The following is a 23,199-nucleotide window of genomic DNA, read 5'->3' on the forward strand; positions in this document are numbered from 1 at the left end:
CTCTCAGGTATGGCTATGCACGTCTCCAAGACATTATCTTTGCTTTTCCTCTTATTCATCGGCACATTTCTTTATTTCCTAAAATGGGAAAATTTCTACAATGTCCCCAGGTAAGTTCAGCTCTGCTCTGAATTTTAACGCAAAAGTACAGGTGGAGAGTTTTCTGAAATTTCATTTTCGGCTCGACCTAGCCGGACCGCTTCGTCAGACACAAGCCAAGGGAAAGAAAGTGGGAGCAAAGTGTTGGACGAAAGGGGACGACACTCAACAACATCCCATCCTGATCCGACCACATCCAAGAAAACGACTGACACTTCTCAGCAGACTCCAGACACTCCCATGCCCATCCTCTACAAAAAAAACTTCACGGCTTATCCTCAGTGGGATTTTGAGAATGTTTATAGTTTGAAATCCTCACCTTGGCCGACAGTAAGTAAAACAAGACTGAACAAACCAACAAATTGAACTAGCCTTCTGTTATGAGCTTGCTTTCATTGTGACCTGCACAGATTTTCTTTTTGAAGACTGCATGCTAAACTTGGAAACTGTTGGGTTTCATATTAACTGTATTGACTACTTTCCTTTCTCTAAAGCATCACAATTTGATCAATAGTTACCAGAGTTGGGGTCTATTATAAACAGCCAGCTCCATTTTCCACAAGCCAAATTTTTCCCAATGTAAATAAACTACATTATGAGTCCCACGGAATAGATTTAAGCATTCATGTTTCTTTAAATAGTTTTTTTATTATAGTTGATTTCAGAAATACAATAACATTGTAATAAAAAATTAACATTTAATTTAAAAGCAATGTTGTAACGATGCCTAAAAGGTGCAATATGTAACTTTAGGTGTATCGGAGAAGTGAACCTTTTGTAAAGTATATTCCCATTATTTAATAAACAAACTTAACTCAGATCAAAATTGGATCCCTGGAATACGGTTTGAAGTTAAAAAGAATAGAAGTAATCAGTAAAAAGAATTACATGTACTGTTGAGAATTTCTTTGTACTGTTGAGGACTATATAGTGCACATTTTAAAGGTGAACAAATGGTCGAATACCAGCCACTCACGACCCGACATCCATTTAGTATTAAAAACTCCTCAATTTCTTCTTCTTTTCAGATCCTCTTTCATCTACATTTTCCCCAGTGTTGGCAGCAGCCTTCTTTTTTTTTTATAGTTCAGATTTTTCAACACCCGATGAGTATCTCCACGTGTTTGTTTGTTTGTTTTTCCCAGCAAATTTTACTCTTTATTTTCAGATCCTATTATTTGTTTTGCGCCGTTCTGTTTGTCTTCTCCGTTACCAAACCACGATCACGCTGACCAATTATGGTATAATTATTATACTATAATTGGAACTTTAAAAAACTGTTGCGGACAAGGGTCGGAGTCGTAAAAAAATTATATTTGAGTTTAGATAATTGACTTAGTAATGACAAAATCCATGATAATTATTTAAATCATGTCAAAACACAAAACTGGGGAACCATGTTACAGTTCTAAGTAGTTAAGAATGTTTCATATCAAGCTTTTTTAAAAAAATGAATAGGTGCATACACGCACAAAAAAGGCTCAGACTCTCACACCAAAAATATTAATCCCAATATATTAATTGATCAGGAAGCCTAACAAGGTAACCAATAGATAGGAAATAAATTAGATGATAAATCATTATTAGTGTATTTTACCATTGATTTTGTTATCATAAGCGATACTAACAGAAAGCTAACACAAGAGGAAGGTTAACTTCTATGAGGCTATTTATTTCAGGCTCAGTAATTATGATTACTTGAAATTGGCCTTTTGTTTAGGAATGTAATTGACTTTCTGAGGATAAAAAATGATTGTAATTTAATTGTAAAAGGAAAAAATGCTGGTCACATTAATTGTAATTGAACATGGATAACTGAAGATGCAATTGTGACTAAAAAATGTAATTGACCCCAACCCTGACAGTTATAATAAAGTCAGCACTTCTCTTCACTCCTCAGACATGTGCTCGGTCTCTGCGTCATTCCAAGGATGAGACCTTCAGGAAGGATTTTCTCCCCAACAGTCGTTTGTTTCTGCAGAAGGACGACCTTAACATGAGCGAGTGGAACCGACTCTCGCATTTCACGGGGCCGTTCGGTTTCATGCAGAATGAATATAAAGGTGAGCAAAAAAAAAACAGCTGCTTTATATGTTAAGGTTTCATTTGTTCAGATAACTTTTTTCAGGAAATGTACTTTGATCTCTTGACACGTTTCGACTGACAACTGCCAGTCTTCTTCAGAGGTGTCTGCTGATGGCTTTGATGTGTCCTTTGAAGTTTTCTTGACTTCCATGTACTAAGTCCAGCAAGATTATTTTTTAATAATATGTTAGGGTTTAATTGATTCAGACAACAGTTCCTCTGGAAATTGACTTTTATCTCCTGACATGTCTCGACTGACGATTGCCAAACACTTTGAAGTTTCCTTAACTTCCGCGTAATAATTCCAGCAAGATAATATTTGTCTTCTTTTTTTAATAAGTTGAAGTTTCATTTGTTTAGACAACTGTTCCTTAGGGATTTTACTTTAGTCTCCTGACATGTTTCATCTTTAAACCACCCGTCTTTGTCAGAGCCGTCTGCTGATCGCTTTGATGTGTCCTTTGGAGTTTCCTTGACTTCTGCGTAATAATTCCAGCAATGATTCTTTTTGTCTTCTTTATTTTCTGTGTTTTAAGTGTCAGCAGATGCCTCTAAAGATGACTGGCAGTTGACAGTCGAAACATGGCAGGAGATCAAATTAAGTTTCCTAAAAGAAGGTGGTCTGCATAAATTATATATATATATATATATATATATATATATATATATATATATATATATATATATATATATATTATTAAAAAAGAATACAAAACTAACTTGCTGGTGTAACAGCTGCCAGACCACAGGAGTTTGTCTTTCCATGATGCATCGGCTGCTGTTTTGTTTGAATCATGTTAATGATCAGTGCATGCACGTTTTGCTCACTTAACGTTGCATCTGAAACCATAGTATCTGGTATTTGTCTTTGCAAAAATGAAACAATTTTTTCCTATGGTTTTGAGCTTGAAACACAACATCCTCATCATTCTTTTCTTGCAGAGGTAATGGCCTCAGTGAAGCTTATCCCAAAACCAAAGGAGCCCCTGCTGCATCCAAAAGCAGGCGGGGATGGTTGTGTGACGTGTGCCGTGGTGGGAACTGGAGGAATTCTCTACGGCTCCAAAATGGGAGAAGAAATCGACGCACACGATTATGTTTTCCGGTAAGAAACTAGTTGAGCTGCATGAGTCCTGGTGTGAAGGAAATATAACTGGCAGAAGGATGTTTTATTTGATATGGGGCCAAGTACATTGGTTACCGATATTAAAACAATATTTGACTTTAATCATTGTCCTTTGTGATGTTGATCTGAGCAAATCAGATTACATAAAACAGGAACAAAACCACAATAAACCAAAGACATAGCATGCAGGGGTGGCCAATCCTGGTCCTCAAGAGCCACTATCCAGCATGTTTTAGATGTTTCCCTCTTCCAACACACCTGATTCAAATGATTAACTCGTCATCAAGCTCTGCAGAAGCCTGATAACGATCCTGGTCATTTCAATCAGGTGTGTTGGAAGAGGGAAACATCTAAAACATGCTGGATAGTGGCTCTTGAGGACCAGGATGTAGTCATTTATAGCCAGAGGTGTGAAGAGATATATCCTATTCTTGTAGAAGTTCTGTTACTTGATTGAAATTGTACTCAAGTACAAGTAGACAAAATACGCAAGTACAAGTAAGAAGTAGCTGAATTAAATGGTACTCCAGGTAAAAGTTACTGGTTACTTCCTAAACATACCGGGGGGAAATAAAGCGGTTAATCTTGAATAAGCCTACATTCTGAGTGAACTCATCCTTTAGTAACTCCATAAGTTGATCTTTTATACCCTAAAAGCGGCGCTGTTTATGATAAGTGAAGTGATCAGCCAGTTGTCTCCCCTCATCCTACTGCGCAGACACACATACACACATACACACAATTGTTTCCTGGTATATGATGAAGTGATGGAGTGACTGTGCTCAAGTGACTCATCACGGGCGATTGAAGTAACTGCAGTCGCGTTTGGTGTGAACGCACCTTTAGTGTGTATTGAGCTGCCGTAAAGCAGTACGTGTTCTCACGAGAACGAGAGCAGAGCTGCACGGCTGGAACCGGGTCATTGCCAGGGAAAGTTGCAAGTGCAGTTTTGTGGCCAGAGACAGCAGGGGGGGGATGAAAGACCCGCCAACCACCCCATAAACACTTGTATTACCCTCACAGGGAATATAAGAAGGATTTATTAAGGTGAAAAAGTCACCATAATAAATCACCTAAAACCATTTACTTGAATTCAAATTTAGGCGTTAAACCCTGATTTCTTTTCTGAAAGACATTCACTAAGTTTTGCCTAAAATAGATGCAAACAAGGATCTATTGTGCTGTAGGATGAATTATTTAAGTGACTTTATAAATCATGCTTATGAACACATGAAATCCAGTAAGTCAGTAAGTGGGGGGTGGTTCCCCTGAAGTCCACTGTCATCTCCACAGTCTTGAGCATGTTCAGCTCCAGATGGTTCTGACTGCAGCTGTTCCACCTCCCGTCTGAAGGCAGACTCGTCCCCGTCCCGGATGAGACAGATGACGGTGGTGCGAACACCCCTGGGGGGCGCCAGTGCTGAGTGACCGGGTGCTGGATGTGATGCTTCCCAGCCTTATTTGCTGCTTCCTGTCAGTCAGGAAGTTGGTGATCCACTGACAGGTGGAGGCTGGCACTGTGAGCTGGGTGAGCTTCTGGTGAAGGATGTCTGGGATGATGGTGTTGAACGCAGTGCTGAAATCCACAAACAGGATCCTAGCGTATGCGTGGGGAGTCAAGGTCAATCAATCAATCAATCAATCTTTTATTTGTAGAGCGCCAAATCATACCAATGGTATCTCAAGACACTTTACAGTAGAGCAGTCTTAAGGACGGACTCTTCATTTTATGGATACACACATATGCATATATACGTATATGCACATACATATGTATCCCACACCCAACATGAATTCATCATGGCGGCAAGGAAAACCTTCTGTTAAGCAGCAGGAACCTTGTGTTGATCCCATTCCTATGATGAACAGCCATCCACGTTATGCTGTGTTGGGTGTGTGCAGAGGAAAGGGTGGAGACAGATTTGTTGAGACTCTGTAACTCCACACTGAGGATCGCACGGACCTGCAAGACAAAAGCCAGAAGGAGTACAGGAGCAAACACACAAGGGAAGAAGCAGACATAGAGGGAGTGTTTGAGAGAGGAATGGGACCCTCTCCGGTCCCTCTCTAACCTAAATGACCGCTCTCTTAACGCCCTCTCCAACCTCTCTCCAACCGAGCATGCCAGACCCCCCCACCGGCAGTCTATGCCTATTGCATCTTAACTATGAGCTATGAGCTGGTTCCTAACTAAAAGCTTTACCAAAGAGGAATGTTTTGAGCCTAACCTTAAAGGTAGAGAGGGTGTCTGCTCCCCGAACCGTGGTTGGTAGATGGTTCCAGAGAAGTGGGGCCTGATAACTGAAACCTCTTCCTCCTATACTACTTTTAGAGACAAATGGAACAACGAGTAGTCCAGCATTTTGAGAGCGTAGTGTTCTGGGGGGATTGTATGGCACTACAAGCTCCTTGAGATAGACTGGTGCCTGTCCATTTAGGGCTTTATAAGTGAGAAGAAGAATCTTGAATTCTATTCTTTATTTTATGGGAAGCAAATGCAGAGAGGCTAATACAGGAGTAATGTGATCTCATCTCCTAGTTTTAGTCAGTACACGTGCTGCAGCATTTTGAACCAGCTGAAGTGTCTTAAGCGACTTGCTCGGGCAGCCTGCTAAAAGAGAATTACAATAATCCAGTCGAGAGGTAACAAAAGCATGGACTAGCTTTTCGGCGTCGCCCTGAGACAGGATAGATCTGATTTTAGCAATGTTACGGAGATGAAAGAAGGCAGTTCTTGAAGTTTGTTTTATGTGAGAGTTGAAGGATAAATCCTGATCAAATAGAACCCCAAGGTTTCTAACAGTTGTGCTTCGTGCCAGAGTAATGCCATCTAGGGCAGTTAGGCTAGAGCATAGGTTTCTCTAAGGTGTCGTGGGCCCAGTACAATGACCTCAGTCTTGTCTGAGTTGAGAAGAAGAAAATTTTGGTCCATCCAGGCCCTAATGTCCTTTAGACAGGCCTCAAGTTTAGATAGCTGATTTGTCTCACCTGGCTTCATTGATACATACAGTTGGGTATCATCAGCATAGCAGTGAAAGTTAACAGAGTATTTTCTCATAACATTACCAAGGGGGATCATATAGATACAGAAGAGGATTGGACCTAGCACAGAGCCCTGAGGAACCCCGTAGCTTACTTTAGTGTACACAGAAGACTTATTATTCACGTGTACAAACTGGTACCTATCAGATAGGTAGGACTTAAACCAGTTTAGGGCAGTCCCTGTGATTCCAAGTAATTCCTCTAATCTCTCTAGTAGAATATAGTGATCTATAGTGTCAAAAGCTGCACTAAGATCTAATAAAACCAGCACTGAGAGTCGTCCTTCATCTGAAGCCCAGAGTAGATCATTAGTTACTTTAACTAAAGCAGTCTCTGTGCTGTGTTAAGCTCTAAAACCTGACTGGAAGTCCTTGAACAGGTTGTTGTTTTGAAGGAAGTCACAGAGCTGAGCCGCCACAACTTTCTCAAGAATCTTTGAAATAAAAGGAAGATTAGATATAGGCCTGTAGTTTGCTAAAGTGCTGGAATCAAGAGTAGGTTTTTTGAGAAGGGGTTTGATTACAGCTACTTTAAAGGACTGTGGCACGTAGCCTATTGATAGGGATATATTTATTGTCTCCAACAAAGATGGGCAGACCAGGGGAACAACTTCTTTAAACAGCTTAGTTGGGATTGGATCTGAAAGGCAGGTCGATGGTTTGGAGGATGAAATAATAGAGTTAAGTTCCTGAAGTCCTATATGTGTGAAACAGTTTAGATTAGGCCTATTTACATTTAATGGTACAGCAGGCCCAGGTGAAGGCAGGGAGTGGCTAATTTTATCGCTAATCTTATGAATTTATGGTTAAAAAATGTCATAAAGTCCTCACAGCTGAGGGCTAGAGGAATCATGGGCTCAATAGAGCTCTGACTTTGTGTTAGCCTGGCTACAGTGCTGAAAAGGTACCTCGGATTATTTTTATTTTCTTCAATTAGTGAGGAATAGTATGTAGATCGACTATGTCGTCAGGCTGGCATGTATTTACTATGGCTTTCTTGCCAGAGTATTCGTGACTCCTCGGTTTTATTGGAGCGCCACATTCTCTCTAATTTACGGGTTGTTTGTTTGAGTGTGTGAGTTTCAGAGCTAAACCACGGAGCTTTCCTCTGACGTTTAATAGTTTTTTCCCTCAATGGGGCAATTGAGTCCAAGGTGGATTTTAGTAGACTAGCAGACCTATCGACAAGCAGATCCAGTTGAGAGGGGTTATAATTAATATCATAGTTATTTATTGGATGGTGCACTGAGTTTAAGGCAGCAGGAATGGCCTCTTTAAATTTAGCCACAGCACTATTGGACAGATTTCTACTCGTAACTATTTTATTGCACAGTGCGAGATCCTCTAGGATAATGTTAAAAGATATTAAAAAGTGATCTGATAGCAGAGGATTTTCAGGGTAGACTTTTAGTTCATTAATATCAAGGCCATATGTTAGAACAAGATCAAGAGTATGATTTAAACGATGAGTAGCTTCATTAATAGTTTGAAAAAAGCCAACTGAGTCTATTAGGGACATAAAGGCTGAGCTCAGGCTATCACTATCTTTGTCCACATGGATATTAAAATCTCCTACTATCAGTATTTTATCAGAACTGAGGACTAAGTTTGATATAAACTCAGAGAATTCTGATAGAAATTCAGAATATTTAAATGACTGGGAGGGGTGGCTTCATTTAAACTAACATATTCATCTTGATACAGCCATGTTTCAGTTAAACAGAATAAATCAAAGTTATTTTCTGAGATAAGGTCATTTACTAGTAGAGATTTGGATCTCAGTGATCTAATATTTAATAGAGCACATCTAATGGTTTTATGTTGTGGTGTTTCTAGATTTGAGATTTTAATTTTTTTCAGATTTTTATAATTGATAGCTCTTTTATTTGATTTTATGTTAAAATCATTGTGAAATTTGGGTCGGGGGACAGACACCGTCTCCATAAAATAATATTCATCACCATCACAACAGTTGTCATGGCGATGAACACAGCTATCATATTAGCAATGGGAGGGAAACTGTCCTGATGCAGGATGTAGTTCAGTCCCATGTTGACTGCATCGTATTTGACGATCTCTCTTTGTTTGTTCTCTGTTGTTATCTTTTCATACAGTCTGTGTGTGTAACATTCTCAGAGCCTTTTTGAACTATAACAACTGGTTGTAACAGACCTGTCTACTTCAAAGATAATAAACACTTTAACACATATTGTATACGAATTACATTTCAATGAATTGAGAAATGTGTGATCTTTTTTTAAAATAGCTGTTGCTGGAAGTAAGAATGTTCCTTACTTAATGGATTTGACTTTTTTTTTTTTAAAAAAATTTTTTTTTACCAAAGGTAGATCTTACGCCATTGAACATTCTATTACATTGTGGAGGGGGTCCAGATCAATATACTTATTCTGCATCAGTTTTAAAAATATAATGATCCCGATCAGTTTGTGCACCAATCAGAAAAGGACAACAAAATTACACAAAATGAAAAAAAAACATACAAAACAACAGCAAAAACACACAATGGGATGATGAAAACATGAAAACTGACAAGAAAAACCCACAAAGACTCAAAAACATGAAGAAAAAAAACAAAACACAAATGACAACTAAAACACACATAAAAACACATAAATACAACAACAAAAATACAAAATGACAACTACAACACACAATGTGACGACAAAAAACCCCACAAAGACGCAAAAACACGAGAAAAAAATACACAGAATTACAACAAAACACACAAGATGACAACAAAAACACACATAGATACCCCATAAACACAAAAAACTACAATAAAAATACACCTAATGACCACAAAATTACACCTCCTCTTCATCATTATAGATATCTAAATCCTCCAATGGGCGACTGTTGCTGTTCTTATTTTGATGTGCTGCAGGATGAATGGAGCTGTAATCAAAGGCTTTGAAGAGGATGTTGGAAGAAGAACGTCTGTATATGTTCACACGAGCTACGCCATCGTGTATAGTGTGAAAAAGCTTGCGCAGCACGGATTCACCTCTGCCCCCCACGATGAGGTGCTTACACAATTCCATCCATGGCTGCACGATGCATTCACAATGGTTCCTAAATGCTTTTCCTAACGGTACATGTTGTCATTATAGTTGTGTCTTGTTGTTCTGTTGACAGGGTATCAAGTATGTGATGATTCCTGAAGGCATGAGGGATCACTATTGGATTGAGGCTCTCCTGAAAGGAAACAGAGTGTCCGCTGGCGAATTTATCAATTATGAGTAAATATCAGCTCTTTGCAATACTTCAATATCCTTTTATGTATCTAATAATGTATTGTACATAGGGCTGGGAGATATATCGAGTTTCAAGATATATCGCGGTTTCTATTTTTGCAATATAGAAAATTACAATATTGCCTATATCGATAAATATATATATTTTTTGATAGCTTATTTTGTATCAAAATACTTGTTTTAGGACTCGCTACTTTTGCTACTTCACAGAACAGCTTGAAAAGCCCAGTTAGATGGATTTCTAAGTGCATCCTAACCCACGATCTACCACTAAACAAGCCACACTACAGAACTCACTCACATGTACTGTCCCTTTGGGAGAAAAAAACAAAAGTGGCAAATATTGGCCAAATGCTTGTTCATAAATGTGCCTATGTGGCATTTTGCATCAACAAATTCAACCCTGAATTGTCTTTCTGCTCAGACTTCATTTGGATTGGATATGAGTTTTAGTACATATCGCCCAGCCCTAATTGTACATCGAGCCCGGGGCTTTGTGTTGAAGCATTATCTGTGTGAATCCCTTCAAATATCGTTGATCAAATTTTTTTCATACTCTGCAGGCCACAGAAATACTATCCCACCCCCTTCAACCAAAGCAACTTCTACGTTCTACACCCGGACTTTCTTCGTTACCTCAGGAACAGGTCAGGGTTTAGTATAACTTGGTGAACTTGAACAGGTTTCAATGCAAAAATCTAAGCTTTTATTATGAAATGTATTATATTGTTACTAAACTGTAGACACGTGTTTGGTTTGTAGGAAAAGATATTACTAATCGTGTCTCTCTACTGACCTCAGCTTGAAATCTAAATCACCAAATACACACTTTTATTCCTTTTACATCAGGCTCATTGTTTTCTAGATATCTATAGAATACTATAGGAAACATTTACACTTTTCTCCAAGGTTATCAACATTTCTTCAGTCAGAACTTTATCTGTACATAACTTTTCATCAAATGCAAAACCTGCAATTTTAAGAGCTTTATAGTAGTACAAGAATTAAAAAACATAGTCCCATTATTTCCAAAACCACAATCCTGAAACCAACATCCTATTCACACAAGTGGTTAAAACAAAATGTACATATATTTTAAAACAAAAATAAATAAGTTCACAAAACAGTTCCAAAGAAACAAATGTTAAGAGTTGAGAAGAGATGAGCAACTTTTATTACAGTGGGGACAATTTGTGTATTTTTCTGACATTTTGTGTGTTTTTGAACTCATATTGTGGTTTCGTTTTGCCCGTCGGGGGCCAAATGTGGCCCTCGGTCTAAGTTTGTGCTGCCCCCCAAAGTAAACACACAAAATGACTCCAAAAAACGCACAAAATGACAGAGAATACACAAAACAACAGCAAAAATACACAGATTTACTCCAGAAACAAACAAGGTGACAACAAGTGTACGGCACAAAGAATACACCCAAATTTAGAGAATCATTTTCAAAATGACTCCAAAAACACAATAAAACAACACCAAAAACACACCAAACAATATTACAAAAAACACAAAAAATTTGATAAAAATGTACAAAACGACAACAAAAAACACTTATTCTGTCTAAAACACAGATTGGTCATTTTTGAATACTTGTGTAGCGCTCTCTTCAGTCTTACAATGACTGTTTATCTAATGAAGAAATGCAAATACATCCATGACAAATTCAACGGGTGTTTTGTGTCAGGTCTTCTCATATTTTGACTGCGAACAGTGATCAGTTGCGTTCAGGCATTAAGAATATAAGGTTACATGGAGGTTTTAAAGGGTGTGTGTTGACTTTTATTCTCGTCACCAGGTTTATAATGTCTGAAACTTTGAAAACAAAACATTGGTGGCTATTCAGACCAACCAATGGGGCATTCACTCTCTTACTGGCTCTGCACACCTGTGACACAGTAAGACGACCTCAGTGTAGAAGTGAAATGGGATCCTCATTTTTTGATGACAATATCTTCATCATGTCCTTTTTTCTGTTGTTCTAAGGTGGATGCTTATGGTTTTATGACTAATGACTATGCCAAATATTCCAACTACTACGTCGAGAAGTTTCAAAAGACCAACGTTATTTTCTACATCAACCACGACTTAAACGTGGAGAAGGATCTGTGGCACAGGCTACACGACAGCAAAATAATCAAGCTGTTTCAAAGAAACTGAGCAAAGATCACACCAGAGAAAGAAGTTATGGTGATGGCACATGTTTATTCTTCAAGAAATGGTTTGTGAAAGGCTAAGGTTGTAGTTTGTTTAAATGTTTGTTATTCACATTTTTATTTATTACACCAGTCAGCATATATAATTATTGTAAGTGCTGTTTAAAAAGTTTTGTGCTGTTTACATGTCCACCGAGTCGAAGGTCAATCTTTTTCCGACAACTATCCATGTTTTATTATTGTAATGAAATAAATACATTTACTGAAGGAGGGTAATGTCACGGCAAATTTGCGGTTGACCTCATTTGGAGACATGATTTATTGCTCTGGTTGAGTGATGGAGTCCAGGCGAGGCATTGATGATTTTATAAAAAAGGTTTATTATAAAACTAAGTAAAAAAGAGTACAAAGTGGAACAAAAATTGGTGACCGCCCGGCCAGGCGATCCGAAGACAGAGACCCGCTCCCTTTAACAGTTTCACAGCTTAATCTTTTATACAGATAACATAAGAAGTTCCACCTTGAGGTAAGGAGAAGGGGGAGTCAGATGCCCAACAGTGGAAATATTTGAGGATGATGAAGACGTGTATATTATGAGGAAGATTGGGCGCCACTCTTATCTATCCTTGATAGTGTGTGCGTTCGTGTATATCTGCATGTGAGTTTGAGTTTTGGCCTTCAGCAGAGACTCTGTGTTGCACTGAGTACAATACGATCTGTACTGTTTAATCTAACATGATTCAGCTGTTCAAAAGTGCAAAGAGTAATGGAGTCATGTATTAAAACATGACAAATTGTACACATGAACATACATTTGACGATATGATGATGAATATAAAAATTGCCATAACAGTAAGATAAACTAAATTAAAAGGAGAATATAAAAAGAGAGAGCAGTGTTCCACCTTAGTGAACAGGGGAGAGGGAGTTAGGGTGGGACAATGAAAGGAATTACCACTGAATAAATCATTACAAATAATTAAAGTGTACATTGGAACAATATGTGCTTCATGGGTACTCTTTTTATATTCTTTGGACTTCATAAGTCAAATACAGTACTAGTAAACTACTTGTAAAAAAAAAAAGGAGTTTTTCCTTTAATATATACAACTTTTTCAAAAAAAAAGGCTCATTAAATGTCTCATATCAAGAGCTTTTAATTATTTTTCCCAAAGTAGTGGAAGTTTTGCGAGACCTTCAACTGAAAACTCACCCACTTACCAAGTATGCCGCAATCCAATGTTGATATTGAATATCGGACCAATATCAGCAACAAAACAAAAACAAAAAAAGAGTATCGGATTATATCGGCATCTAAAATCTCCAATATAAGCACAAGGCAAGGCACATTTATTTCATTTATGTGTTGTGCATTTCATTCACAGGAACAGATGTTAAGATGATTTGGTCACACAGGTCAGGAGTCGTCATAGATCTGCATTGTACCATGAAGACATTGGGTTTGTTTGACAAGTTAGTTTACTTTATTAGGTATGCACACATAGACACGTGTACAGTACATGTGTGTGGCGAGGACAAGATTAATGTGTTTTTCACTCATGAAGCAATGCTCTAAGTTTGACACGTTGTTACACTTTGTACTTCTTCGTTTCCTCTTATCGGCCCCCATCTGTTGACAATACCCAAACCACAATGTCTGTTTGTAGCTATGGCCCTTCCTTTGCCGTCTAGCTGCTAGACGGCAAAGAGTCAAGAAAAAAATCCCAAATTTTTTCTAGATTGCAAATATAAAAGTAAAAACTTTTCCATGCACTTCAATTCACAATAAGCCTGTAAATGTCACTCAGATACACAAACACCGGTAGTTATTAAACCTTCTAGAGTTACCATCACCAAACCAGGACATGTTCTTACATCTCCTTAGAACAAAATGTTTAGCATGACAAACATGACACTTTCAAGGGTTTCATTTGACATTTTTACTTCTTCCAACCAGTGTTGTTAGCTGCATGTGTGTCCTCTTTGTAAAAATAGTGTTTAAGTTTACAGACACATCATCATACAATAACAATTCCTCAGGTTAAGTTTCACTCTTCACAGAGTCGAGAAAATCCACCCATCCTCGATGTCCAAACATCTTTATATCATCCCCATGACAAAGCAGCATCAAAGCATTCACATTGACCCACAATCTTTGACTTTTTTAGTAGAAAATGTTAATCAAGGTCACACATTGAAGTCCGACATGACCTTCAAGTCTTCTTTTCATCCGTGCTTTGTTGATCTCTTTGAAAAAGTCTTATTATTTTGCTTTTGTGCAGATTCTTCCACATGTTCTTCTCCAGTATGTAGTCATGGTTGGCGTAAAAAATGACTTTGGTTTTGATGAATCTCTCAACGTAGTAGTTAGAGTATCTCGCGTAGTCATCAGTCATGAATCCGTAGACGTCCACCTGTGACAGAGGAAACAGGGAAGAAGCAGTTTATTCTTTAATAACATCAGCACCTAAGGCCAGGGGTGTTAAACTCATTTTAGTTCAGGGGCCAAGTATGATCTCAAGTGGGCCACAGATTTTAGGTGTGAAAAAGAACAATTTTAACATCATTGCACCCTAGTTTTTAATATCAATCGCTGCAAGATTGTCACATCAAAAATTCTTGATTTTGTAATTGTTTGTGAGAAATTGAGATTCTTTGCACAATTTGCAAATAAGAATGACATCATTCATGTGATATAAACAAAGGAAAACGGCAAGCCCATAAAAAGATTGTAGAGTTTCATTGAATAAGGGAATTTGAGATATCTACAACTGGATTATTTGGTAATTTACACAATAATTAATTTAACTTAGGTACCAAAATGATACGCTTCATAAAAGTGTCTTCCAAATGTCATACATAAATATTTTTTCCCACTTGTTTCACATCAGATCTTTTAAACAACCACAGACCTAACCATAAATATAAAGTTTTTCATTATATTTTTAGAAATTTAATTTTTCGTGTGCTCTTTTTCTCATAAAAACACCATTTTATTTCAATGAGAAAAACACCAAAATATGGTGCATTTTGAAGGTAGAGGCATACATTTGTTAGGTGTTTATGGGAACACCACTGTTATGTCAGGATCACAGTATATCCAAAATATGTGGTTAAAATGGGAGTCAATGGGACCAAATCGGTCCCAAACACAGACTGTCGGTACATTTTACATTTACTGATCTATACATCTTGCAATAAAAGTGATCAAGGAATTATGAACATAATATTTAAAGAAAACTCCTGGTCAAAATTCATGCAATTAGTCTTTAAACTGAATGAGATATTGAGAATTTTAAATAACTGAATAAGTAGAAGGTACACGTTTGGTTCCCTGAGGTGCCCCGAGGGTTAAAAGAGCCACAAGGTGAATGTGTTGTAATCGGCACTTTGATAAAGTTGAATTGAAGCTGACAGCGGGTGCAGATGCAGGTGGGTGTTTGTACGTCAAACCTACTGTATCACAGGTGTGCATCGCAAGAAAGACAGCAAACGCCCCGTTGGTGGGTCTGACCATTGCCCAAAATTTACGATTGAGATTAGCTGACTTTAGAAACCTGTGGCAAAGAAGAAGAAAAAAGTCACACTTAAACTGTTTACAATCCTTTCACTTGAATGAAACTAAAAAGTCACCAGTGAGATTGTGATATTTAAGTTTATATTTTACTACAAAACTATGGACCCCAGATGACCAGTGAAGGGTACTTATACTGAAGTGATTTACCTTCCTTTGTTCATTCTACTGCTTTTAGCTGCTTTAAAACACATTCAAATTGGATGAATTGATTTACAGCTCAACTAATTAAGACTACAAATGTCCCGATCCAAATTTTTCACTTCCGGAACGATACCGATATTTCAGCCTTGAGTATTGGCCGATACCTTATCAGCAGGAATCAGACATACTTTTATTACTCATTTTGTGATTTGGAATGTTAGAAGAAGGAGGCTTGATCAAGTTACTTTACTTCAACAGAGAACAATAGTGAGCAAGAAAAAAATGATCTATTTATTATGAACCAATGGGTTACATTTTAACCTTAAACATAAAAATATTGTAAATAAGACTTACATGTGTATATATATATCAATAAATCCATAATAACAAACAAATAGATTTCTAAAGTGCAAAAAAAAAAAAACACTAGTTTAACTTAAACATAAAAATATTCTACAATTGAATAGAACAAAAATAAGAAAAATAAATTGAGAACATTTTTACTTTTAAAGTGCAAAATAATTCAAGTTCACTTCAGGTTTTTTTTTTTTTTTTTTAAATTGTCAGCTGCTGGATAAAAGTGCTGGGGCGGAGTATGGAATGAAGTGCTTATATAATACAATCTGATTCTTTTCTGATCATTTATTTTGCTAATATCAGACCAATTTCTGATATTTCTCTTGGATTGGGACACCCTAAAAAAACCCAAGTTTTTACATTATGTATACTTCTTTTTTATTATCCAAATTTTGTGTCTGCTTCACTGAAAGATAAAAGCTCTCAATTCTCATTGTACAGCTGTAAAAGGACAAAGGGCTTTCCATTCTATTCTAAGTGATGGAACTCCTTGTTCACATCCCCTTAGCTTTAAAATTTGTTTTAAATGTTGTGAAACCAATGCTGTCGGGTGCTGCTGACCTGTTGCGCACGTATCTGAGGAAGTCCTGATGCAGGACGTAGAAGCGGCTTTCGTTGTACTGGCCTGAATAAAACGTACGAGGCCTGCAGGTTTGAAAACATAAGCAGATATTATTAAACTCACCAATATAAGTGATTTAAAAATTAGCATTGAAATGATCATTTTCCTTTTCAAGCTGTTTGGATAAAAAATTAAAATCAATATTCTGAGATGGGACACCCACATTCTGTTGAGATACTGGCCCTCAGAAACCTTTTGTCCTTTCAGAAGACCCTCCAGCCACTGATAGTCCCTCATTCCCTCAGGAATCAGCACGTACTTTATCCCCTGTCAGGAAGAAAGATGCACTAATTGTTTCTGAGTCATTATAAATACATGTACGACAGCTGTGCATTGAGATGCATGTGTAAAGAGTCCTGATATTTTCTACTCAAGTAGAAGTAACAAGTACAAGTAAGTCATACATAAAATACAAGTAAGAAGTAGTTCAATTAAATAGTACTCCGAGTAAAAGTTACGACTTGCTTTCAACCCCCACGTTTATTTTTGGTAATAAATCTTCCCTTGCATACAGTAAACATCTCATATAAACTTAAAAAGGAAGAGACCAAATCTACCACTGTTGGAACTTTATTTTCCACAAACATCAATTAATTCAATTTAAAATAAAAACAATTCTCGGGCTCTAAGTATAGATATATTTATGAACTCTAAAACTGAGAAAATAACCTCCATTCAATTCCATTTTGGCACGGTGCATTACGTTTAATCTGATTGGTCGGCTATAATGTGATGTATTTGATCTCTGTCTGCTCATCTTATTTTTTGTAGTTTCACAATGTCCGTTAATCATTTTAAAACTAAAAATAATAATTTACTCAGTAATGGTTGGGTGTTGAAATGTAACTGATTACTTTACTTCTTTGAAAACTTAAGTAAAATTACTGATTTAGAAATATACTCATATACCCATAAAATCAACTCAATTACAGTAACGTGAGTACTTTTAATCAGTTACTTTCACCCCTGTTGAGTTCATTACCTCATCATGGGGTGCAGACGTGTATCCGTATTTCTTTAAAAACCACGGTGACGAAGTGATGGAGTGAGCCGTGTGAACGTAGACGGACGTTCTGTTGCCGACGTCTTCCTCGTAGTTTTTAGTGATGGCACCGTTCATCCTGTGATACAACAACCACATGTATGGGCTCGCTACAGCAAGCCTCTAGAGTTCAGAACTATGAAAATTCACAACAATTCAACCAAATGTGCCACAAATTTGATACTTTCACCAAAATGTCAGCCCAGCACTGAAGAAACTTTTGTAAAATTAAACATATTGCAAATTATAAAGTCCTTCACTCAGGTTTTTTCAAAAACTAAAACTTATTGAAAAGAAAAACTGAAATATCACACAGCCATAAGTATTCAGACCCTTTGCTGTGACACTCATATTTAACTCACATGCTGTCCATTTCTTCTGATCCTCTTTGAGATGGTTCTGCTCCTTCATTGGAGTCCTGCTGTGTTTAATTAAACTGATTGGACTTGATTAGGAAAGGCACACACCTGTCTATATAAGACCTTACAGCTCACAGTGCATGTCAGAGCAAATGAGAATCATGAGGTCGAACTGCTCAAGGAGCTCAGAGACAGAATTGTCGCAAGGCACAGATCTGGTCAAGGTTACAAAATAATTTCTGCAGCACTCAAGGTTCCTAAGAGCACAGTGGCCTCCATAATCCTTAAATGGAAGAAGTTTGGGACGACCGGAACTCTTCCTAGACCTGGCCGTCCAACCAAACTGAGCAATCGTGGGAGAAGAGTCTTGGTGAGAGAGGTAAAGAAAAACCCAAAGATCACTGTGGCTGAGCTCCAGAGATGCAGTAATGAGATGGGAGAAAGTTCCACAAAGTCAACTATCACTTCAGCCCTCCACCAGTCAGGGCTTTATGACAGAATGGCCCGACGGAAGTCTCTCCACAGTGCAAGACATACGAAAGCCTGCATAGAGTTTGCCAAAAAACACATGAAGGACTCCCAGACTATGAGAAATAACATTCTCTGGTCTGATGAGACCAAGAATGAACTTTTTGGCGTTAATTCTAAGCTGTATGTGTGGAGAAAACCAGGCACTGCTCATCACCTGCCCAATACAATCCCAACAGTGAAACAAGGCGGTGGCAGCATCATGCTAAGGGGGTGTTTTTCAGCTGCAGGGACAGGACGACTTGTTACAATTGAAGAAAAGTACAGGGATATCCTGGAAGAAAACCTCATCTAGAGTGCTCAGGACTGCTCAGGACCTCAGACTGGGCCAAAGGTTCACCATCCAACAAGATAATGACCCTAAGCACACAGCTACAATAACAAAGGAGTGGCTTAGGGACAACTCTGTGACCATTCTTGACTGGCCCAGCCAGAGCCCTGACCTAAACCCAATTGAGCATTTCTGGAGAGACCTGAAAATGGCTGTCCACCAACAATCACCATCCAACTTGACAGAACTGGAGAGGATCTGCAAAGAAGAATGGCAGAGGATCCCCAAATCCAGGTGTGAAAAACGTGTTTCATCATTCTTAAGAAGACTCATGGCTGTACTAGCTCCAAAAGATGCTTCTACTCATACTGAGCAAAGAGTCTGAATACTTATGACCATGTGATATTTCACTTTCTTTTTTAATACATTTGCAAACATTTCTACATTTGTGTACATTAATGAGAAATAAAATGAACTTTTTTGATTTTAACAAATGGCTGCAATGAAACAAAGGGTGAAAAGTTTAAATGGGTCTGAATACTTTCCATATCCACTGTACTTGCAGTTTTCGACCTGCTGAATTCAAATCTGGCAGGTTTGCTATTGGACAATTCAAAATGGTGCCCACCCAAAAACAGGTTTTTCTGTTACTAGCCAACTAAAAGTCACATAATTAAAATTAAAAACACTTTTCTAAGGTTCTAGACCTCAGAGATTCTAAATGATTCCTATTTGACAGTAACCTTGACTGGCATCGCAACATTGGAAAATGTATTGATTTTGTGACTGTAGTCTTGCAATATCAGCATTCGGCATGGGAAAATTGCAAGCCGTGGCAAATGTTCTGGAGTTTCATTGAACGATTTGTTAATTCACACAATGATTTTTGCGTTGCCGATTTAGGTGGTGTAAAGGGCCGGATTTGGCCCCCTAGCCTTGAGTTTGAGAGGTATTCAGGTATTCCCCGATGACTTCTTCTTTCCTCTTTTCTTACCTGAAAACATAGTCATGGGCGTCGATCTCCGCCCCCATTCTGGAGCCGTTGAGGATTCCTGCGGTTCCCACCACGGCACAGCGAACACATCCATCAGCACCAGATTTGGGAACCAGCAGCGGTTCTTTTGGTTTTGGGATTAATTTCACTGAGGGGATGACCTCTGCAAAGGCCACAACAGGAATACACAGTGTGTATTTTATGAATAATGTTAAGCCTTATACTTTATTTCTAAAATGGCAGTGCCCACTTTTTCTTTTACCGACCTTTTAAATTATTATATGTATTTTTCATTGGTACTACTAAATACTATTTTCATCAGTAGCCATAGCTCTGCTAATGCTATGGGAGTGTAAAGTTACACTGGCTAAAATAAATAGCAACTTTGTACAACATTTAGCAACAAACCACATTTAAAAAACGTGTTTATTTTTTAAATGTTACTTTTGACCAGATTTACAGCAGTATTTGTGACATTACATTTTCTTGCAAAAAAAAATGTCAATGTTAAATCTAAATGTAAAATATTGAATCTAAATGTTAAATGTTAAATATTGAATCTAAATTTTAAATGTTAAAAATCAAATCCAAATGTTAGGGGAAATATTTATTAGAATTAACCAAAGGAAATGACTGATTTTACATTTTTAAAATTTCAACTTTTTCTGTGCCATTAATTCCCATGGAAGGTTTTGGAATTTTGAAACCCTAGTTCAAATGTTGTATTTTTTTAAATTGTATTATTTTGAACAGATACTAGTATTCATGTTTGGATATTATACAGTTATTTTAAATTACTACCCAATTTACAGCTACTTCTAATATATAATTGCCCTGAAAAGTTCATATTTCCCAAAATTCCCAAGCTTGAGTTCCCATGGAAATTTACTTGACATTTTCTGCCCCTTTGCTACCCTAGGACTCAGTGATATTAAGGAAATGAGAATAAACTCCACTTTTGTTATGTATTTTATTTTATACATAAAAAAAAAGGCCAAAGAAATTCTAGGTGATCTGGGATCTTGCAATACGAGGAACTGCAACACAATTTCGTTCTTATCTGTACTGCAATGTTGAAGTTTGAATGTCAAGAAAGTAAAGCAAGTCTCATCGTCACTGACTCAATAGAGATAAAAATCACCAAACATTGATGGACTTCGATCGGCTTTGACTAGAAATGCCAGACTGGTAATCCACCTACCTTCGTACTTAAAACCCATGAATCCAAAAGGGTTGTTGAAATGTGAGAGGCGATTCCACTCGCTCATGTTGAAGTTGTCTTTGTGCAGAAACAAACGAATGTTAGGAAGAAAAACCTTGGTGAAGTTCTTGTCCTTTGAGTTTCGCAAAGACTGGGAGCAATTCTGGGAATGGTTTTTACAAAAAAGGAAAGGAGTGAGAAACCTTCATCGAATTAAATTTGCTTTTTTATTTTTTCAAAACGTGAAGCCAAGAAACAACTTAAAAACTGTTATTTGGTATATTTTTAATACAGTACTCACTCCTTGTCGTGGTGGAGCATCCTGGTTGTAAACATCATCAAAGTCCCACAGAGGAAGCTTTGTAAAGTTGGATCTTGAGAGAATGGGCATGGGTGTCTCCTCCGTTTCTTCTTTCTCCCACTTCACGATGCCACTTCACAGCAACAAAAGAATGAAGAGGAAAAGACATGAGCAAGGCATGGCCAACATCATAACAGAAGAAAGAGTTTGACCTTTGTCTTACTTGATCACTTTTCCTGCTGATAAATAATGATGATCCAGTATGAGAAAAATGACCATCACACTGAGTGACATGAGAATGAGCAAAGAGAAAAGCTTGGACTTCACCACAGCCATCCCTGCACAGTGAATGATCTGGTGCTCAGTCACCCTCAGGTGTTGGTTCCTCCCACTCCTCCTCTAATCTCTGGTGGCGAAACACCTGAGGAAACACACAAACAAGAGAATTTTCTTTTTTTTCAAATATGGCTGCCAAGAGCAATTAATCATTGCTGCCCCCTGCTGCTATTTTAAATAAAGTTATGCACAAACAGTTTTTTTTTTAATAAACTACTCAAGTACAAGTAAGTAATACATAAAATACTAATGTACACAAAAAAGTAGCTCATTGAATAGTACTCAAAGTAAAAGTTACTAGTTAGTAGAATCGTAAAAAGTACTGATATGTCCTACTCGAGTAAAAGTACTGGTACCTGATTGAAATTGTTCTCAAGTACAAGTAAGTCATACATAAAATGCTCAAGCATAAGTTAAAAAAGTTATCGTAATGTTTATTTTTGGTCATAAATCTTGCCTCGGTTTTCCTGCATAGAGAAACATCTCTTGTATAAACTTAAAAAGGAAGAGACCAAATCTTGCACAGTTGGAACTTTGATTTATTTTCCACAAAGGCATCTGTTTAAAATAAAAGGTTTGTCAAAATGTAAAATTGTTTTTTTTTAATAAAATAATACCAATGAATTTAATTCAAAATAAAAAAAATAATTATCAGGCTCTAAGTAAAGTTACATTTATGTACTCTAAAACTGAGAAAATAACCTCCATCCAATGCTGTTTGGCGCCGTGTACTACAGTGAATCCAGTGGGCATGCAATGTATCTGTTCCCACTCAACGTTATTGAAGCCAAAATATGGCGCTTAGGGGCAATTATGGAGCCAGCCTGCGCAGTACGGTCCGGTGGGAGGAGCTCTAGTAAGACGCCCCACCCATTTAGTTTACTGCCGTGATGACTTACGCAGCTCAGCTACGCCGACAACTTAAAGCTGCTATCCGGAGATTCTGAGAGAACATCTCAATGTCCCGCCCTCAACAAAGTACCAGAAGCTACGCCTCTACGTTTGTTCACGCGCATTGTCAACATAACAAAGTTGCATAACTACAAAAACTACACATTTATTGTTAGAGTGCCGTAACTTTTGTTTAAAACTTGTTTATTATCTGTCCATGGGAAATGTTGCCAAATCCTGTTCCATTCGGAATCCTTGTACCCGGACTTTTCTTCTCTTTTTTAGTAGAAGTTTTATAATTCAACAATCGTGGAATGGGTTACTGGACCCGCGGCTTTCAATCAACGTCATTTATGACATAAAATCCCGTTTTTCAACCTCAAATAACTTATTTAAAACAAACTTCACAGAAAAATGAGCACTTGAACACAATGTAGGATGATAATTATTAGTTTAGTTTTGGAAAAAAATTATGTGACGAGTATTTTAACTTTACAGTTTGACCCACATCCCATCTGTTATCATTGAGGAGGCGGGGTTTATGACCTATACTGCAGCCGGTCAGCAGGGGGAGCTCTAAAAATAAAAGCTTCACTCCACCGGGGAACTTGTCCCATCCATTCTTTTTACAGTCTATGGTTTAATCTGATTGGTCGGCTATGATGTGATGCATTTGATTGTTGTCTGGTCATTTCATTTTTTTTAGTTTTACAATGTCCGTTGATCATTTCAAAACACAAAATAATCATTTACTCAGTAATGGTTGGGTGTAGAAATGTAATAAATTACTTTAC

At 37.5% G+C, this 23,199-nt stretch overlaps 2 protein-coding genes across 2 annotated transcripts; one reads left to right on the top strand and one right to left on the bottom strand.

The window, feature by feature from the left end:
• The first annotated feature begins 100 nt into the window (after positions 1 to 100).
• On the top strand, positions 101 to 11,789 carry LOC114481809 (alpha-N-acetylgalactosaminide alpha-2,6-sialyltransferase 1-like). Its single transcript, XM_028476847.1, has 9 exons — positions 101 to 110; positions 209 to 429; positions 2,000 to 2,162; positions 3,127 to 3,289; positions 9,257 to 9,395; positions 9,508 to 9,611; positions 10,190 to 10,273; positions 11,428 to 11,527; positions 11,616 to 11,789. Exons 1-9 carry the CDS (start codon positions 101 to 103, stop codon positions 11,787 to 11,789), a joined length of 1,158 nt encoding a protein of 385 aa, XP_028332648.1.
• Positions 11,790 to 13,319: 1,530 nt separating this feature from the next.
• Positions 13,320 to 21,560, bottom strand: LOC114481573 (alpha-N-acetylgalactosaminide alpha-2,6-sialyltransferase 1-like). The gene is made up of 9 exons (XM_028476514.1): positions 21,402 to 21,560; positions 21,179 to 21,311; positions 20,878 to 21,040; positions 19,677 to 19,839; positions 17,465 to 17,603; positions 16,646 to 16,749; positions 16,422 to 16,505; positions 15,243 to 15,342; positions 13,320 to 14,199 (listed from the first exon to the last, which is right to left on the bottom strand). The coding sequence occupies exons 1-9, from the start codon at positions 21,512 to 21,514 to the stop codon at positions 13,999 to 14,001; spliced, it is 1,200 nt and encodes a 399-aa protein (XP_028332315.1). The 5' UTR covers positions 21,515 to 21,560; the 3' UTR covers positions 13,320 to 13,998.
• Between the last annotated feature and the right edge of the window lie 1,639 nt (positions 21,561 to 23,199).

Source organism: Gouania willdenowi, chromosome 19 (assembly GCF_900634775.1).
Source record: "Gouania willdenowi chromosome 19, fGouWil2.1, whole genome shotgun sequence".
Classification (NCBI taxonomy): domain Eukaryota; kingdom Metazoa; phylum Chordata; class Actinopteri; order Blenniiformes; family Gobiesocidae; genus Gouania; species Gouania willdenowi.